General features: G+C 45.1%; 1 protein-coding gene across 4 annotated transcripts in view; it reads right to left on the bottom strand.

The window, feature by feature from the left end:
• The window catches only part of POLQ (DNA polymerase theta), a 134,130-nt gene extending 118,348 nt beyond the window's left edge, over positions 1–15,782 (bottom strand). For 2 of the 4 annotated variants that reach the window (XM_014578482.4, XM_075905123.2), the window contains exons 1-5: positions 15,551–15,764; positions 12,876–13,073; positions 11,724–11,854; positions 8,625–8,781; positions 2,418–2,526 (exon numbers count right to left, since the gene is read on the bottom strand). In XM_014578482.4, coding sequence (XP_014433968.4) covers positions 2,418–2,526; positions 8,625–8,781; positions 11,724–11,854; positions 12,876–13,073; positions 15,551–15,710 — 755 coding nt within the window. In that variant the 5' untranslated portion in view covers positions 15,711–15,764. Of the gene's footprint in view, positions 1–2,417; positions 2,527–8,624; positions 8,782–11,723; positions 11,855–12,875; positions 13,074–15,550 lie in introns of all 4 variants that reach the window. The other 2 variants (XR_012897156.2, XM_075905142.2) reach the window with 2 other exon arrangements.
• Between the last annotated feature and the right edge of the window lie 351 nt (positions 15,783–16,133).

Here is a 16,133-nt window from a genome sequence, read left to right as displayed (position 1 = left end):
AGCTTAATTTGAATTAACTATTTCGAATTAAGCTAATTAGAATTAACGCATCTACACACACAACCTATTTCGAAATAGCGTTTTGCTATTTCGAAATAGCACTTGCACACTGAGTGGACCCTGAACCCAAAGTTAAGGCTGGCCAGAAACAGTGCCAGCAGGGCATCAGGTTAGGACTTAGTGTGTTGGGCTGCTGCCTGAGGCTAACTGAGCTCTGTGCTTAAAGGAACCCTACACCCACCCCGGACAGACAGTTCTCAGGGTTCCCCGCTTGCTTGTCTACCTCGATGAGGGACAGCAAAGCAGTCCTGTCTTGGAGTGCCCTGAGTGCCCTCACTCGGGACACCACAGCACTTGGCCACATGGAGCCAGAGCTGCCCCTGGGCACGCTGGTGCATCTCGTGAGGTCATTGCCATGAGCCCAGCTGCACTTGCTGCAGGCTGCCTTCCAGGGGGTCCATTGGGGGGCTGTCAGGATCCAGGAGGCCCTGAAGGAAAGCGTCCACCCCGAGAAGCCCTCAGAGCCACCCCGGTCCTCCCCACCAGGGGCTCGTGCCTCATTCCTCCCTCACTTCCTTTCACTTACCCTTCTCTAGCCCCCCTTCCTGATGTCAAACAAAAGACACGTATGTTCGCAAATAGAAACTGAGTTTATTGAACAAAACTGGTGGGGATGAACCTCTGGGAAGACTGAGAAAAGGAGGTGGGAGAGGGGAAGAGAGAGGGTGGGAGAAGGGAGGGGGAAACCTGGGAGGAGGGAGCTAGAAAGGAGAAGCAAGGGGAGGAAGGGGGAAGGGAAGCTCAGGGCCCAGGGTTGGGGGTCTCACTGAACCAACTTGATTTTCATGCAGACCTGCTCCTGGGTTCGCATGTGGCCTTTGGTGGCCAAGCTGGCAGCTATCCTGCCATAGACAGCCGTGTTCCTCCGTCTAGTGAGGAGATCATGGACGTTGGGGGCATCCCGCCCAAACCTGAATAAGGTCCATGATCTCCACCCTGGACCAGGAAGGCGCCCGCCTTCTCCAGCCCCTGTCAGGCTCCCGGGAGCAGGCAGACTGCTCCTGGGGAGCTGTGGAGGGCTGGCTGCCAGTGGCTTGCTGGCTCATGTTTTGGGGCCACTGGGTCAAGGGCCCTGGTGGCCACTGCTGGCTCTGGGCTGGCATGCTTGGAGCTGGCACAAGCACTGAGGCCAGGGTCTACCCCTTTAATGGCTCGGGGGCTGGGGGAGAGGAGAGTAAGTTTTCCTGGTTGTGCCCAGAGTGGCCACCAGGGCTCCCTGGGAAGGGCTGGAGGTCCCCTATTTCGAATTAAGTGCTGTATAGACACTTAATTCGAAATAGCTATTTCGAATTTGGCATTGCTTCTCGCAGAATGAGGTTTACCAAATTCGAATTAAGTGCTCTGCTATTTCGAATTAATTTCGAAATAGCGGTTTGCATGTATAGACACTATTGAAGTTAATTTGAAATAACAGCTGTATTTTGGAATTAACTTTGCAGTGTAGACATACCCTAACTTGCTGCACATTCTACAGGTCTTAATTGGCAGACTGTAAATGCCCAACCCATATACCAACATGAAAAGCTCCACAATAATTACAAACACAAATTGTGTCCTAGAACGAGCCAAATCACATCTGGTATGAACTGCTTTTTCAATATAATTTCCATTACACACAATTTCCTTTCTTATAAAGTTCACAAAAGCAATGCCTAGTCTCAGCCTTCCACTCCTTCTTAGGGCTTAAAACTTAGAGTAAAAAAAGGGCTCTCTATTTTATTGTGGGGTTTATAAGTTTTATGGTTTAGTACAGAAGACACATGAGATAACAGGTTTTTTTAATCTTTTGTATGTCAAATAGTAACACATAAGCAGGTGGAATAACTCAGCAGAAGCTGTAATCAGCTAGTGCTTTTCCTTTGGAAATAATATTTTGATTTCTTAATTATAAACAAACAAGAAAAAAAATTTAAATGATTTCATTTTATCTCTGTCCCACAAAGATGCAAAGTCTTTCTCTGAGCTATGTCCTTGTCTACCACAGGATGCCTGATCATATCCATCTTTCACACACATCAATTTTTTGGTGAAATCTTTTCGGTTGTAAAAAAAAAGTCTCCAAAACAAGGCAACAGTGATAGAGATACCATCGCCTGAGAATGAAAAATTCATCTACTTTAAATTTGAAGTTAAAGCTTCATCCCAATTTCTTTTCTTAGAAAATGAATTTTACATCAACACAAATTAAAAAAATGAGGAAAAAGGTTTTTTACTACAATTACAGCCTCCTGATGCAATAAAACCTTAATAACCGAGGGATCCTAGATCAGAACGCTTACCAAATTCTTGAGCCAACTCATATCTCCAATCCCTCAAAAAGCAACCTGAATACTGAAGCAACCCAAAGGTCTACCCACCTTTTAGCAATTTTCTCTGTAACAAATCGAACTTTGGTGAGCAGGAGTTCCAGCAGATATCCTCGGTGAGAATCTCCCAGCATGTGCAACTCATCCACAACCACCATTCCTGGTGAAAAGAAATACTGCAGATATTATACCCACCAAAGCTCATAGGGAAAAAACAATAGAAATGTAGCCATGTTAGTCTAGTCTAGCTGAAACAAAAAACAGGACTATGTAGCCCTTTAAAGACTAACAAACCATCTTGTTAGTCTTTAAAGGGCTACATAGTCCTGTTTTTTGTTTCAGGGAAAAACAAATCTCCCATCACTCCTTCAGCACCATATTCCAGATGAATAGCTGAAATTTACAAAACTCCCAAGCATGCCAGTGACATTTCTGCTATATCTTCTCTGATACTAGTGAAGACAACAGCAGATCAGTTTCATAACATTATATCTCTAAAAATTCTTTTTTTTTAAAAAAAGAAAGAAATTTGATAGTATGTTTGGTGGAATCCAGTTACCATTCATCTTTCCAAATTACATGATCTTTCTAACCTTCACATCTCACCAAATAACATTGCCCTCAAGGCCTGTCTACAGAGATAGTACAGATAGTCAATCTAAAGATGAAAGTGAGGGGGTGTGCCCAGTACACAGCTCCAATAAGAACTGGCTGAGCTAAGGCGTAAGAACAGCAATAATGGCTCAGACCAAAGGTCTATCTAGCACAGTACCCTGTCTTCCAACAGTGACCAATGCTAGATGCCCCAGAGGGAGTGAACAGAAACAGGTAATCATCAAGTGATCCCTCTCGAGTCATCCATTTCCAGCCCTAAACAAAGGCTAAGGTCACCATTTCTACCTTACCCATTCTTAATTATTCTGGCTAATAGTTTAAATAGCTAAAAGCCAGCAGGAAGCTACAATTTCTTTAGATTTGTTCCTCACATTGAAATTAAACAATACTGTAAGGAAACTTCTCCCTTTCCTGTTTACTGAAATGCTAGTGACTGCACAGATTACATAATAATTAAACTCAAATCAAATTGTTCTGAACTGCCTTAGGCAGCAGAGACAGCTCTGCCAGCAGCAGGAATTGAGTTTCTCTCAATTTCCAGAGGCAATCTGAGCTTGCAGCAGGGGGCTGACACCAACAAAAGGAACAGCTCAAGATTGAGATGGAATCCAGCCAGATCCGCAGTTGTCTCTCAATAATTCATCTCAAAGAATAAAACAGTCCATTAAAAAAATAGTCTAAATTTAGACTTAATTAGGCAAGCGAAGGTACAATGTTGCAGCATCACACCAGCTTAATGATGGCTATATTTAAAGTCATTTTCAGCTTTTGTCGGTATTTTTAGGCTTTTATAAAATTTGCCTTCATTACCCTTTGGGATGAAGTTTATCATTTTTACCATCAATTTCAGGGGCTTTGGGTTTTTTTGCACTTTAAAAAATGCAAGACAAGTTTACAAATTTTAATGAGGTACCAGTATGTAGACACAAGCTCTGCATATGTAATTATATATTTGTGTGACTTTACATCTACATAACCCTCTTGATGAGCACACGAAGAAAGGCATAGGAACTGCATCAATACTAAGGAATTTGGCATAACACCTCTCAAAAACTGCAGAACTCTTAAGGTACGTCTCGACTACAGACTTTTGTCGACAGAGGCTTTGTTGACAGATACTGTTGACAAAACGTCTAGACTACATCCAGTTCTGTCTACAAAGCAAGCCGTTTTGTCAACATGAGAGTGTAGACGCAAAGGACAGTGTAGATGCAATAACGCCTTCTGTCAACAGAGTTCTGTCAACAAAAGGCGTTATTCCTCGTGAGTGAGGTTTACTGCCGTCGACATTATGTCGACTGAACTTGGTGGTAATGTAGACGCAGGTATAGTTTTGTAGACAAAAGTCCACTTTTGTCGACAAAACCCTGTAGTCTAGACACACCCTTAGACTGCACATCCAAATACACCCTCACCCCATTGGTTAGTTGAAAGTATTTATAGCACATAAATCAGTGTACTATCCAGGGGCCAACATGTGAATGTGCACATCACATAGCCATACACATTAAGATAAAATCATCAACCTCTAACTTTGTTTTGTTACTCTCCTCTTTCAGAGCTACTCAGCTGGTACAGTGAAAAGTTATGGCATTAAATGCACATCAGGAAATTCCAGGGCGAGGGTCTCAATTTAATACTCCTTTTGATTTCTGACTATTCTTGGTTTAAAATATCAACCCAAATACTACAGTAATATCATAAGGCAGGTGCAGGGTGGGAAGAATTACGTATTAAAGAATCATCAATTGCTGTTAATCAGCGAGGCAACCACAAAGGAAGAATGAATTTTTGATTGTTCTAAGAAAAAGACAGCTTCCTCCTCACATGTACACAGGACACCTAGAGGTTGCTGATGATTTCACCCTCTCTCTACACATGCATCTTATCTTATTTAATGGACACCACCAAAACCTAGGGCCACAGAGAGTAATACAGGAAGTCCACATTCCTGAAAGACAGCAGGCTTGATTCTTCTTAAACTACTATTGGAAAAATGGCCACATCAACCATCTTTGAATTCCAACCAATCAAACCCAGAAAAGACCCATCTACAATTTAGGGATGTAGGCAACTAATCGACCAGATGCTTTCCCCCCCGCACATGTTTCCTCTATCAGAGAGAGGCAGCAAGGAGGGAGAAGCAGAGAGGTTTTGGGGGAGCTGGCTTCAAAGCCAGTTCTACCCAGCTCCAGCTCCATGGGAAGAGGGGCGCAGCGGTGGTGTTTCAACTTTGAAATGTACAAAAGTCGCCGCTGGGGCTCATACATTTCAAAGCAGAAGCAGCTGCATGGAGCCCAGGGACCACTCGGCATTTCAAAGGTGGAACGCCATGCAAGTCCTTATTGACTAATCAAATAGTCAATAGAAATCTCATCAACTATTCAATTAGTTAATCGAAATTTAACATCTCCACTTCAATTCCATTCCTACTTCAGACCACATGAATTCCACATAGACACATTCCTCAGCCCATCAATCTGGCATACAGCAGATTCATGGACTCAAAGTCATGCTTAAGACACCCTTCATTGCTTAAACCTACTCATGAGACTCTTTCACAAATACTGACAAGCCCTACTCATGGATTTTCTCAGTCATATTACCCAGTCCAGAAAAGCCACAGCCACAAATTCCACCCGCCAACTCCACTTCCCGCCATACTGAACAATGAAGAGCAGCTCCTGAATGGAATCCCAAAGGCAACCTATAAGCAGCATGATGGAGGGAAGACTCCTTCATTTTCCTTGACAGTTTCTCAGTCTCTGGAAGCCTTGAGGACATTTCCCATTTTCTCTGATTCTCTCACACACAAATTGTACAAGTGTCCCAGGTCAGCTTAATCTCCCCTTTCCAGAGAGTCATTAGGGATGTAAAATCCCACTAAATCAGTTAAATGGGTAGGGAGCCTGTTCAGGCCGCATGACAGGAAGGCCTTAGGCAACAGCACAGTGCAACAGGTGGCTTCCCGGAAGTTGCTGCACGCCAGGAGCCAGGTTTTAAGACGGCTCCCCATGCCTTCTGGGAGCCTGCATGTAACCATGAACATTAACCAATGAGCCCAGGCTCATCAGTTAATCATGTATATTAGGGCTGGGCAAAATCCTACCCTCCGGGAGCCACATCTAGCCCGGGAAGCTGCCAAATCCAGTACACAGACTCAGCAGGGAGTCTCAGGCAGACTCCCTGCTTGCCCCTCAAACACTGCTGAGAAAAGCAGCCATTGCAGGTCTCTGTTTGAACACCTGTGAGCCCGGGGAAGGGCGGAGAGGCTTCAGGCACTGCTTCCGCCCCCAGCACAATCCTATTAGCCGGTTTTCAGTCAATGGGAGCTGCCTGTCAGCAGCTTGTGAAGCACCCCACCCACTCCCATTAACCTCCTACCTGTTCAAAAACCACATGGCCCCTGCAGCCAGTGCGAGGGGGGGGGCAGGCAGGGGAGTCTGCTTGAGAAGGCTGCTGACTGGGAATCAAACAGATATGCCTCTCAGCCAGAGCCTGCCTCTGGCACCCCAACCCTTTGCCCTCTTACCCCGCATACCCCAAAACCTCTGCCCCTATAACCCTTCCCAGATCCTATAACCCAATCCCCTGCCCAAGGTCACAACCCAAACCTCTGCACCACAGTCCCCTAACCCAGGTCACAACTGCCTCCTTCACCCAAACTCCCTCCAGACTCCACACCCACTCCTGCATCTCAATCCCTTACTGCAAGCTTCGTTCTACACCCAACCGCCATCCCAGACTCCACACCACCTCCATTAATATGGAAGAGTGTGGCCCTTGACCACTTTCCAAATTCTTGGAGTGCCCCCCCATCAAAAATTATTGCCCACCCTTGGATACACTTTCACATCCCTACTGAACACATCCACGAATAGCTTAAGTTCATCCTTTCCCAGAGCTCCAAACTTGTACACACTCTGGTTTATAGATTACTCCCTTCAAGGACATGTGATAGGAAGGGCAAGCAGACTTTGCAGAAAGATTTCTAAAATGAATACCCTTTACTTTAGGCAGTAAAAGAGATGCATAGATTTAAGTAGACCACCACCTGTCTGTTGTTTCCTTCCTCAATATTCTTGGCACTCAAATGTTCTTTTGGATTTGGGTCAGTGTCCTTTCAGGTTACAAAACCCATCTGTAGGACTGGACTTCTCCAGCTGAAGGCTTCTCCAAATCACGGCATCTCTCTCTGACCCCTGCATTCAAAATATTCCCTTTCAGGAAACCTGCCTCTGAGTCCCTCATCAACTTCTCAGCCCTCGTGTTTTTGAATCCTTGGCCAGATGACTAGTTTCTTTGTTACCCTTTGGGATTTTCCACTTTCAAGCCCTAGCTCTTTGCATTCAAGCTAGAGAAAACTTAACTCTGAGGATACAGTCATCTCACTGCTCTGCTGGGGCCCAACTGTACACTAGGTTTTTAAGGACTATCAATACCTCACCAGGCACCACTCACTGACTCCTTAGCACAAGTAGTATGAGGCAGGAGTACAATAAAAATACAAGCTTAAACAGAAAGAGTGTATAAACTGAAAACAAAATGCAGGACTATGTAGCACTTTAAAGACTATTAGATGATGAGCTTTCGTGGGCCAGACCCACTTCCTCAGATCAAATAGTGGAAGAAAATAGTCACAACCATATATATCAAAGGATACAATTTAAAAAAATTAACACGTATGAAAAGGACAAATCACATTTCAGAACAGAAGGGGGATGCAGGGAGGGGAGGAGGAAGGAAGGTAAGTGTCTGTGAGTTAATGATATTAGAGGTGGGGAAAGTTAGATGTCTGTGAGCTAATGGTATTAGAGGTGATAATTGGGGAAGCTATCTTGGTAATGGGTAAGGTAGTTGGGGTCTTTGTTCAATCCCCCCCCGGAGAGTGTCGAATTTTAACATGAATGACAGTTCAGAGGATTCCCTTTCAAGTGCAGATGTAAAAGGTCTTTGTAGCAGAATGCAGGTGGTTAAGTCGTTGAGACAGTGTCCTTTCTGGTTGAAATGGCAAGAAATAGTTTTTTCTTTGTGATCTTGTCTGATATCTGTTTTGTGGGCATTAATCCTTGGGCGAAGTGTCTGAGACGTTTGTCCAATGTACATAGCAGACAGACACTTTCGGCACATGATAGCATAAATTATATTTCTGGGTGCGCAGGAATACGTGTTCTTGATCTTATAACTCACTTGGTTAGGTCCAATAATGGTATCAGCAGAATGAATATGTGGACAAAGCTGGCAACGGGGTTTGTTGCAAGGGAAGGTACCAGGGTTGGTATTAGTGTGGACATACCCCTCTCCCTGCATCCCCCTTCTGTTCTGAAATGTGATTTGTCCTTTTGATATGTGTTCATTTTTTTTTAAATTGTATCCTTTGGTATATATGGTTGTGACTATTTTCTTCCACTATTTGATCTGAGGAAGTGGGTCTGGCCCATGAAAGCTCATCATCTAATAAACCATCTTGTTAGTCTTTAAAGTGCTACATAGTCCTGCATTTTCCTTCAGCTACACCAGACTAACACGGCTACATTTCTATTACTAAACTGAAAACAAAATTCTTAACTGTTCCGAGTCTCCATACTGTCACAATAAACATGTCCCTTCCTGCTGCAGATGGGTCAGGCCCCAGCATCTTACCCAATGAGTCCATCTTGTTCTCCTCAATGAGTCTATTGATTAATCCGTTGGCTCTCTCAATGGTGCAGACGGCAACATCCAATGCTGAGAAACGTCCAGCAGGGGAGGTGCTTCCCATATAGCCTTCAACCCGCACACCCACCTCCTGAAACAGAGTCTATGTGCCCAAAAAAAGACAGAGCATTTGTTCACAGGATTAGACACTTTAGCTGTGATCAGCATGTGCTGCACACTGGAATCAGTCCAGTACACATATCCTAAAACAGATTCCCAACACTATACAGATGAAAAGCATGGCTGATCCAGTTCGTGCCTGCTGCTCCGATTCAACTGTGTGCTTCCTGTACACACAAGAGTAGTCCAAGCCACAGCAACCAAAAGGACCTTCTATTTGCACTCTACTGATTACTAGAAGAAACTTTGTACAAAATATGACTTGGGAAGTATGATTTGAAAATGTATGTCTAATTTGTCAATAATATGATGAAATGAGTGTAGCTACATTATATGTAGAGTTGTAAATGCTCCTTGTATGACGTGATTAGCACTTGTTCAAACCTATATAGTCTTGCTTACACAAGAGGTGTTAAACAAAACAGTCCTAATCAAAGAAATACATATAAATCGAAGTAAACATAAAAGTATTAAACAGGATCCTCAAGACAGCAGAGAGATTTGGCAGGAAACAGAACAATTTCTATTTTAGCAAATAAGTGAGTGAAGAAAGAACAGATATCAGGGCTACTCAAAACGTGGCCAGCAGCCCATTTGTTTGCAGCCCACAGTGCAGTTTGGGTTTACGTGGAGCTGAACATACAGCCCACGGGCGGAAGCCAAAACAAAAATGTAGTCAATATAATGGTCTTCTGTTGATATGCATTTTAGTAGTTAAATTCGTGGACTGTCACTGCTCATTAAAACTGCTGTCATAAGAGTGGAAATTGGGTAAATATTGCATTTTATTAATATCAGCAGAGCTGATTTAAATGGGGCCTGAGTGTTGTGTAATCTTGTCTTAATCTTTATATTCATGCCCATCAGTGTGAAAGAGGCGATTTGCATATATTTGCACATATATACAACCACACTTAAGTTGCAGCCCTCAGCACGTGCTGCGAGGTATCATTGTAGCCCCCAGGGCTTCCAAAGTTGAGTAGCCCTGGCATATATCTTCCTTCACTACTAGATTCCATGTAGGCTTCCTTACTGCTTGAATCAATGCTAGTTTGTAGAGTAACCTTCTGAAGAATCCACTTCAAAGGTTCACTGGCCTATAGAAGGGGCAGAGAATAGGGATGTTAGTGTGTAGTCAGTTACACAACTAACCGATAAGCCTGGGCTTATCAACTAATCATAATGACTGATACGGAGATAGCAAGGAAGAGGTTGCATACAGATACAGCAAGGGGGGAGCCTGTGCCCATGGGGAGCCAGCTTTTAAGCAGGCTTCCTGCACATGCTGGCTGTCCCCACACCACCTCTCCATGCATGCCGGCTTCTTTTCTCCTCCCCCCCGCCCCACCCACCCACCCACACAGGGAGGAGGAGGGAGCCAGTGCTCAGGGGGAGCCAACTTAAAAGCTGGCTCCGCACAAGCACTGGCTCCCACAGAGCTGCATGCCTCCCCACCCCGTGGGCAGCAGCACAGGCGGTGAGGGGGGCAGGCAGGAGCCAGTACATGTAGGAAGTGGCTTTCAAGCGGGCTCCCCATGCATATCAGCTTCAGCGGAGCCATCTGCTCCCCACGCTGCTGATGCTTCTTTATCAGAGGCAGCAGGTGGGGAGAGGGAGGAAAGCAAGAGCTGGTGCTAGCAGGGAGCCAGCTCCCCCTGAGCACTGGCTTACACCTGCTCCCCCCCACACACACATGTAATCGTGTAACCACAAAAAAAAAATCCAGCAGTTACACATTTACACATATACACAACAGTTAACTTCCCTAGCAGAGAACCCCAAGTTCTCTTTTACATAAGACAAAAAAGGCACCAGGACCTTTGGAAAAGATCCTGGTCAAGGAAAGGGTCAGTCACCATTATAATGGAAGACTGTGTGTGAAAAAAGCCTTATCAAAGCCTTGAGCAACACTTGCTAGATTAAGTTTTAGACACACATATTTTTATTTCCTGATAACTATTTTATAACTTTATCTCCTACTTGAAATAAACTCCTGTCTTCTCTTGTTAATGAACTTGCTTTCTTTTTAATCTAAACCTACTCAATGCTGTGTTTTAACTGGAGTTACAAAACAGTCCAGCTCAAATAATCAGTTATTGAAAGTGACTGCATAGCAGAGTAATGAATCTTAATATCAGGACTGTACAGGGGAAAAAATGGACAGTACAGAACAAAGTTTTGGAAAAATCTAGGAATGGGAGTGTGTTGTGATCACCCTGCAAGTAGTACCCAAGGCCAGTGGAAGCCAAAGCATGGCTGGTATATTGCTGATAGACTGCTGAAGCCCAAGGACTACAGCTATGCATATACATGTAGTGTGATATCTATACTAGGCTGGTTGCGAGCAGCCCAGGTGGGGAGCTACAGCAGTAAAATCTTGTGAAGTGTTCAGGGCAGGTAGTGGCACAATCCCATTACGACTTGGAATACACCTTAGAATGTGACAAGATTAGTGTAGGATGAAGCACACAAGCTGAACGCGGTGAGCAGCAACACACAGGAAGTTTGTTTCCGAATAAATCCAAACAAATATTCCAAAATGTTAAAGCATCTTGTTTTTGACATTTTTGGAATAAACATTGACATTTTTAAATGACCTTTTGTTATATGTACTATATGCACACATTGTATAAACAATGTAAACACATTTTATACACACACAAATAAAATACAACATAAAAGTAGAAATTGAAATGAATGTTTTGATCAGCCCCAAATTCCTTCACTTAGACTTTCAGCATTTCAGGTTTTGTTCTGATTTGGAACTAAATCAATTTCCAAAATCCCTCACAAAAACAGAATTGGTATCTGTAAAAGCTCTATTACTCCCATACACAACCCCCAAATTCATACAAACATTTCCACATTCAAGGTTCAAGTTTGGCAGCTTTGACTCATATCCTCACACTACTGTATGCCACTTACCTGCAAATAATACTTTTTCTCTTTGGCCACAGAAACAAAAGGGAGGATGAACAGAGCTTTCTTATGGGTCTCCAGGACTCTCTTCAAGATGAGTAACTCAGCAACTAATGTCTTTCCAGCACTAGTAGGAGCTAAAACAACATGATCCAAGAAAAGTATGTCAAAATTTAAACTACAAGAGGTTAAGAACTGAATTACTCCAGAAGTGGAAACTGCATACAAAGAGAAAAATGCAGAAGTGACTAAATGTCTAAATCACTTTTTAAATCAGGACTTAGGCATTTCAGAAAACTTCTCAGAGCCTTTCACTTTAAGGATGCTAGTCCATACCCAGCTCCTGGTTCACAATGATTGAAAGTCATTACCACTTTGGTGGCTATTCAGTCACCCAAGTAAAACCACCCAGCAGATCTCCACCCAGTTCCTAGATGACAGAAAGCCACATGAAAGAGTGCTGCCACAATTACCATCAATCAGCTCATTGTTACCATCTAAAAAATGCGGCAGACCCCTCCAGGATGAAGCAGCTCCCCCACTCACGTCACACTGCTCTGGCCAGGCCAGGCCTGTCCCATGGCAGACAGGGGCTGGGCTGGGCCTGCTCCAGGTGGGAGTTTTTCTGGCCAGACTGGAGACCATAATCACCAAGCATCACCCAGTAAAGGTGATGCTTACCAGTTAACCAATTACGTCCCTAGTGAATGGTTAACCAGAAGGGGATAGAGCAGCTCCCCACCTACTGCAGGCAAGGAGCTGCATCAGCCCACCACAGGCAGGGGTTGATGCCCTGACTGGACTCCCAACTGTAGGCAGGGGCTGCTTTGACCAGCCAGAACAGTCCTCGTCCAGGGTGGAGGGCTGCTCCAGCCCGCCCATGGCAGGTGAGGGGGCTCCAGCCTAGTGGGCCCTGCAACATTCTGGCTTCCACCCTGCCCACCTTCCACACACACCTCCCCTTTCATAGGTTAACAGTTAAACATAATGTTTAACTAATTAGCCAATTAAATGGGATTTTACATCCCTATCAGTCACATCCTTATGTAGGAGGAGTTCTTAAACAGACACGCACGCACATAGGCAGGCTTAAAAACTCTCAAATACATAGTAGATTAATGAAGTTAGAGTGCATGAATCTGTCAGGTATCTGCATACCTGAATAAACCAGGTTCTTCCCCTCCAGGACTTGTCCAAGCATCAGGCACTCTGCTTGCCATTCAAACATATGCACTACTCCCAGACTGTGGTATTTCTCCAGAACTAGTTTGGGAAGACCCCAGCTTGCTAGGAGCAGTTTGTCTGCTTGGTCATCAGGAACATTCATCTGTTGGCATTGCCCTTTGGAGAAAAATTCTAGCAACAGCAGAGGCAACATAGTGAGTAATAGGATACTTAGGACTTATTCACTAAACTTTCAGGCAGCACAGGGACTGACATGCTGAATCAGACTTGAGGCCCATTTTGTCAATGATCCTTCCTATCTCTGACAGTGCCTAAGACCAGCTGCTTCACAGGAATAACTTGCTCCCCCAGCCACCCAAGAAAGTATCCTCCCTAACCCACAATAGTTAAGAGATTGGATTATAGCCTGAAGTATGAAGGTTTATACCTCTTCCAAAAATATGTACTATTTTAACTCTGAATAATCTTGCCATCCATTTAAATGTCCAATCCTTCTTGCCATCCATTTAAATGTCCAATCCTTCTTGAATACTGCTAAAGCTCTTGGTCCCTCCAATCTATAGGCTAGTTGCACTTTGTATAAGTAGTATTTCCCATATTAGTTTTAGTTCACCATGTTTCAGTTTCTCTTAATATCTTTAAATTCTTGTATTTTGAGAAAGGGTCACAGGGGATTTACCTATTCTATACTGTTAATTATTTTTTATGCTTTTTAATCTTCCTTTCTATTTACTTTCTAAAATATTTTCAATCTCTCTTCTTAGGAAAGCTTTTCCATATCCCGGGGTCAGTTTTATTGCCCATCTCTGAACCCTCTGTAATCTGCTTTTTGACATGGGATGATTCAATATGAACAGAGGTTCCAGTTGAAGGTGATTAAGATACTGACAGCATTATAACATTACATCACATTTCTTATACATTCTAACACTGTTTTCTTTTTTGAGAGCAGCTACATATTGAGCAGAAATATTCACTGAGTTTTCCACAAGTCTCACCTAGGATTTTTCCTGACTTGTTATAGCTAATTCAGCACCCATATTAGCAGTCCTTCATCCCCTCAAGCTAGCACTGGTGAGAGGTTCTCTCCTCATCCCCAAAATATAAGACTGGTAGAGACACAACCTCAAAGAGCAACTTTCACCTTCAAAGATCCCACAGTACAGAAACTAAAATTAAAATTCTAAGGATACAAAGGGGTCAGTCAAACCAGTACCCTCAAGAATGAAAGGCAGCGGCACTACACAACAAAAGGAAGACTATCAAGGAGCAATTATGCTACATCTACAGAAAAATAAAAGACCCACATCAACAAGTCTCAGAGCCTGGACCAACTGACTTAGGCACACACTGCAGGGCAAGCACTGAAAAGATACAAATAGTAATGTAGATGTTTGGGCTAAGAAGACTGGTGAGGGGGGGGAATGGTCTCGTAGCCTGGTCTCCAGCTCAGGCCTGAACATCTACACTAATTTTAGTCAGAGAGCACAAGCACTTGTCAGTTTAACTTTGGTCTGAGATTTGCTACATTTGTTTAAGTTTTTTTTGGTGTGAAAATATGCCCTCAGAAAGGAATATAGGAACCCCTACTGGGATTTGGCCAGTATGACAGGATTAAAATCCCCTAAATTTTTTTAAAGGGGTTACATAGCAGGTTCTCAAACTTTACAGCATGAAAATCGGAATAGAGAAAATGTCTGTAAATAAAGCTAATACTGAAAAGTAGCCAACCTATGGGACCCACCAGGGGCCTTACAAGATGACATGGTACAGAACAGCTTGAAAGCCACTGTACTGAATGATCTTAAGCCCATTTAGGTGAATTGTGTTAGCACCCTCCTTCACATTACAAAAAGGCTAGCTAGATGTCAAAATTATGTAGATAAAATTAGTGACTATAAGCAATGGTAAGACCTGGGTGTCAGGTTAATCTGAAAGACAGAACCTCCATCAACATCAGCTAGCACCAGGTGAACTCAGGAGAATCATTTATTGAATCATTTTGTAGTGTGAATCCCATTCAAACACTGATCTAACCCAACCCCACTTGCCGTGTGGGGTCCGTCAGAATTACATCGATCATAAGATAGTAAATGGCTGGAAGCAGAACCCAAAGGGTGTCAGTGTTCACAGAAGAGTTGTGAAAACAGAGGAAGGCAAAAGTAATCAACATTAAACTGAAAGTCACCCACACGGCTCTGTGCTCGAAGATATGAAGGAGCTGCAGTCAGGACCACGGGACATTTACTGCATCCAAATGAGCCACTTAGCTAATCTGTTCTACTTTCCTTCCTGAAGCACAACTACGAGCCTTGCTCGCTGCCCTAAGGGACGCAAAGGGCGATGCATTAACTGTGGTGCGCCGGCAGCACCTAGAGGCACCTGTGCGCACACGAGCGTCTCCTCCTCCCCAAGAGCGCACGAGCCACGTGCATTCGATCCCCCCCCCCCGGCGGGCAGTCACGGGAAGGGGCGGTGACTCCCCTTTGCCCTGCCCCCGCCATACACTGGACCTCGGGCCCCGCAGCAGCTGGCGCCAAACAGCCCCGTCCTCCCACCGAAGAGCCTTCCCGGAGCCGGGGCTAGCGCAGCGCGGTCTGGTCTCGCTCCCCGGCTGCGGCAGGAGAAGGGGGCGCGCCGGCCGGTACCTGAGCAGCTCGGGCTGCCGCTGCGCCGCAGGGAGCGCTCCAGGCCGGGCGGGGGGCTCAGCACGGGCCGGGCGGGGCCCGCGGACCCGAATAGGACACAGTCCCCCAGGGAGCGGGCCCGGCCACCCCGCCTCGGCCTCCCGCCGCTACCGGCCGCCATCTTCCCGCCCCGCCATTCAAACCCCAGCGCCGGCCTAACGGAACTGGCGCGCGCGCTCAGCCAATCAGAGCGGAGTCTGGCGAGGCGCTCGCGGGGCAGGCACAGCTCGCTAGCGCCCCCTGCTGGTGGCGGGCCGCGCCTCCCACCCCTGCCGGGCCGGCTGCAGAGTCCGGGGCTACGCCCCGAGAGCAGACCCTTGAAGGCTGCGTGCAGTGCGGATACGGCCTAGGGCGCTCCCGGTGATCAGGTCACCCCTCCATAGAAGGGAGAATCAATAGCCCCCACCCCCAAGGATGCAGATTCCAAGCGTGGAAGGGCCACCGCAGTTCAGGAGTGTCATCTGTATCTACCAACACACGCGCGCGTAGACGGTGGCTGTGTCTAGACTGGCAAGTTTTTCCACAAAATCATCTGTTTTTGTGG

This window comes from Pelodiscus sinensis, chromosome 1, assembly GCF_052426305.1.
Source record: "Pelodiscus sinensis isolate ZL-2025 chromosome 1, ASM5242630v1, whole genome shotgun sequence".
NCBI classification, from domain to species: Eukaryota; Metazoa; Chordata; order Testudines; family Trionychidae; genus Pelodiscus; species Pelodiscus sinensis.
Note: the sequence above shows the minus strand (reverse complement) of the source record. Positions and strands in the feature narration are given on the sequence as shown.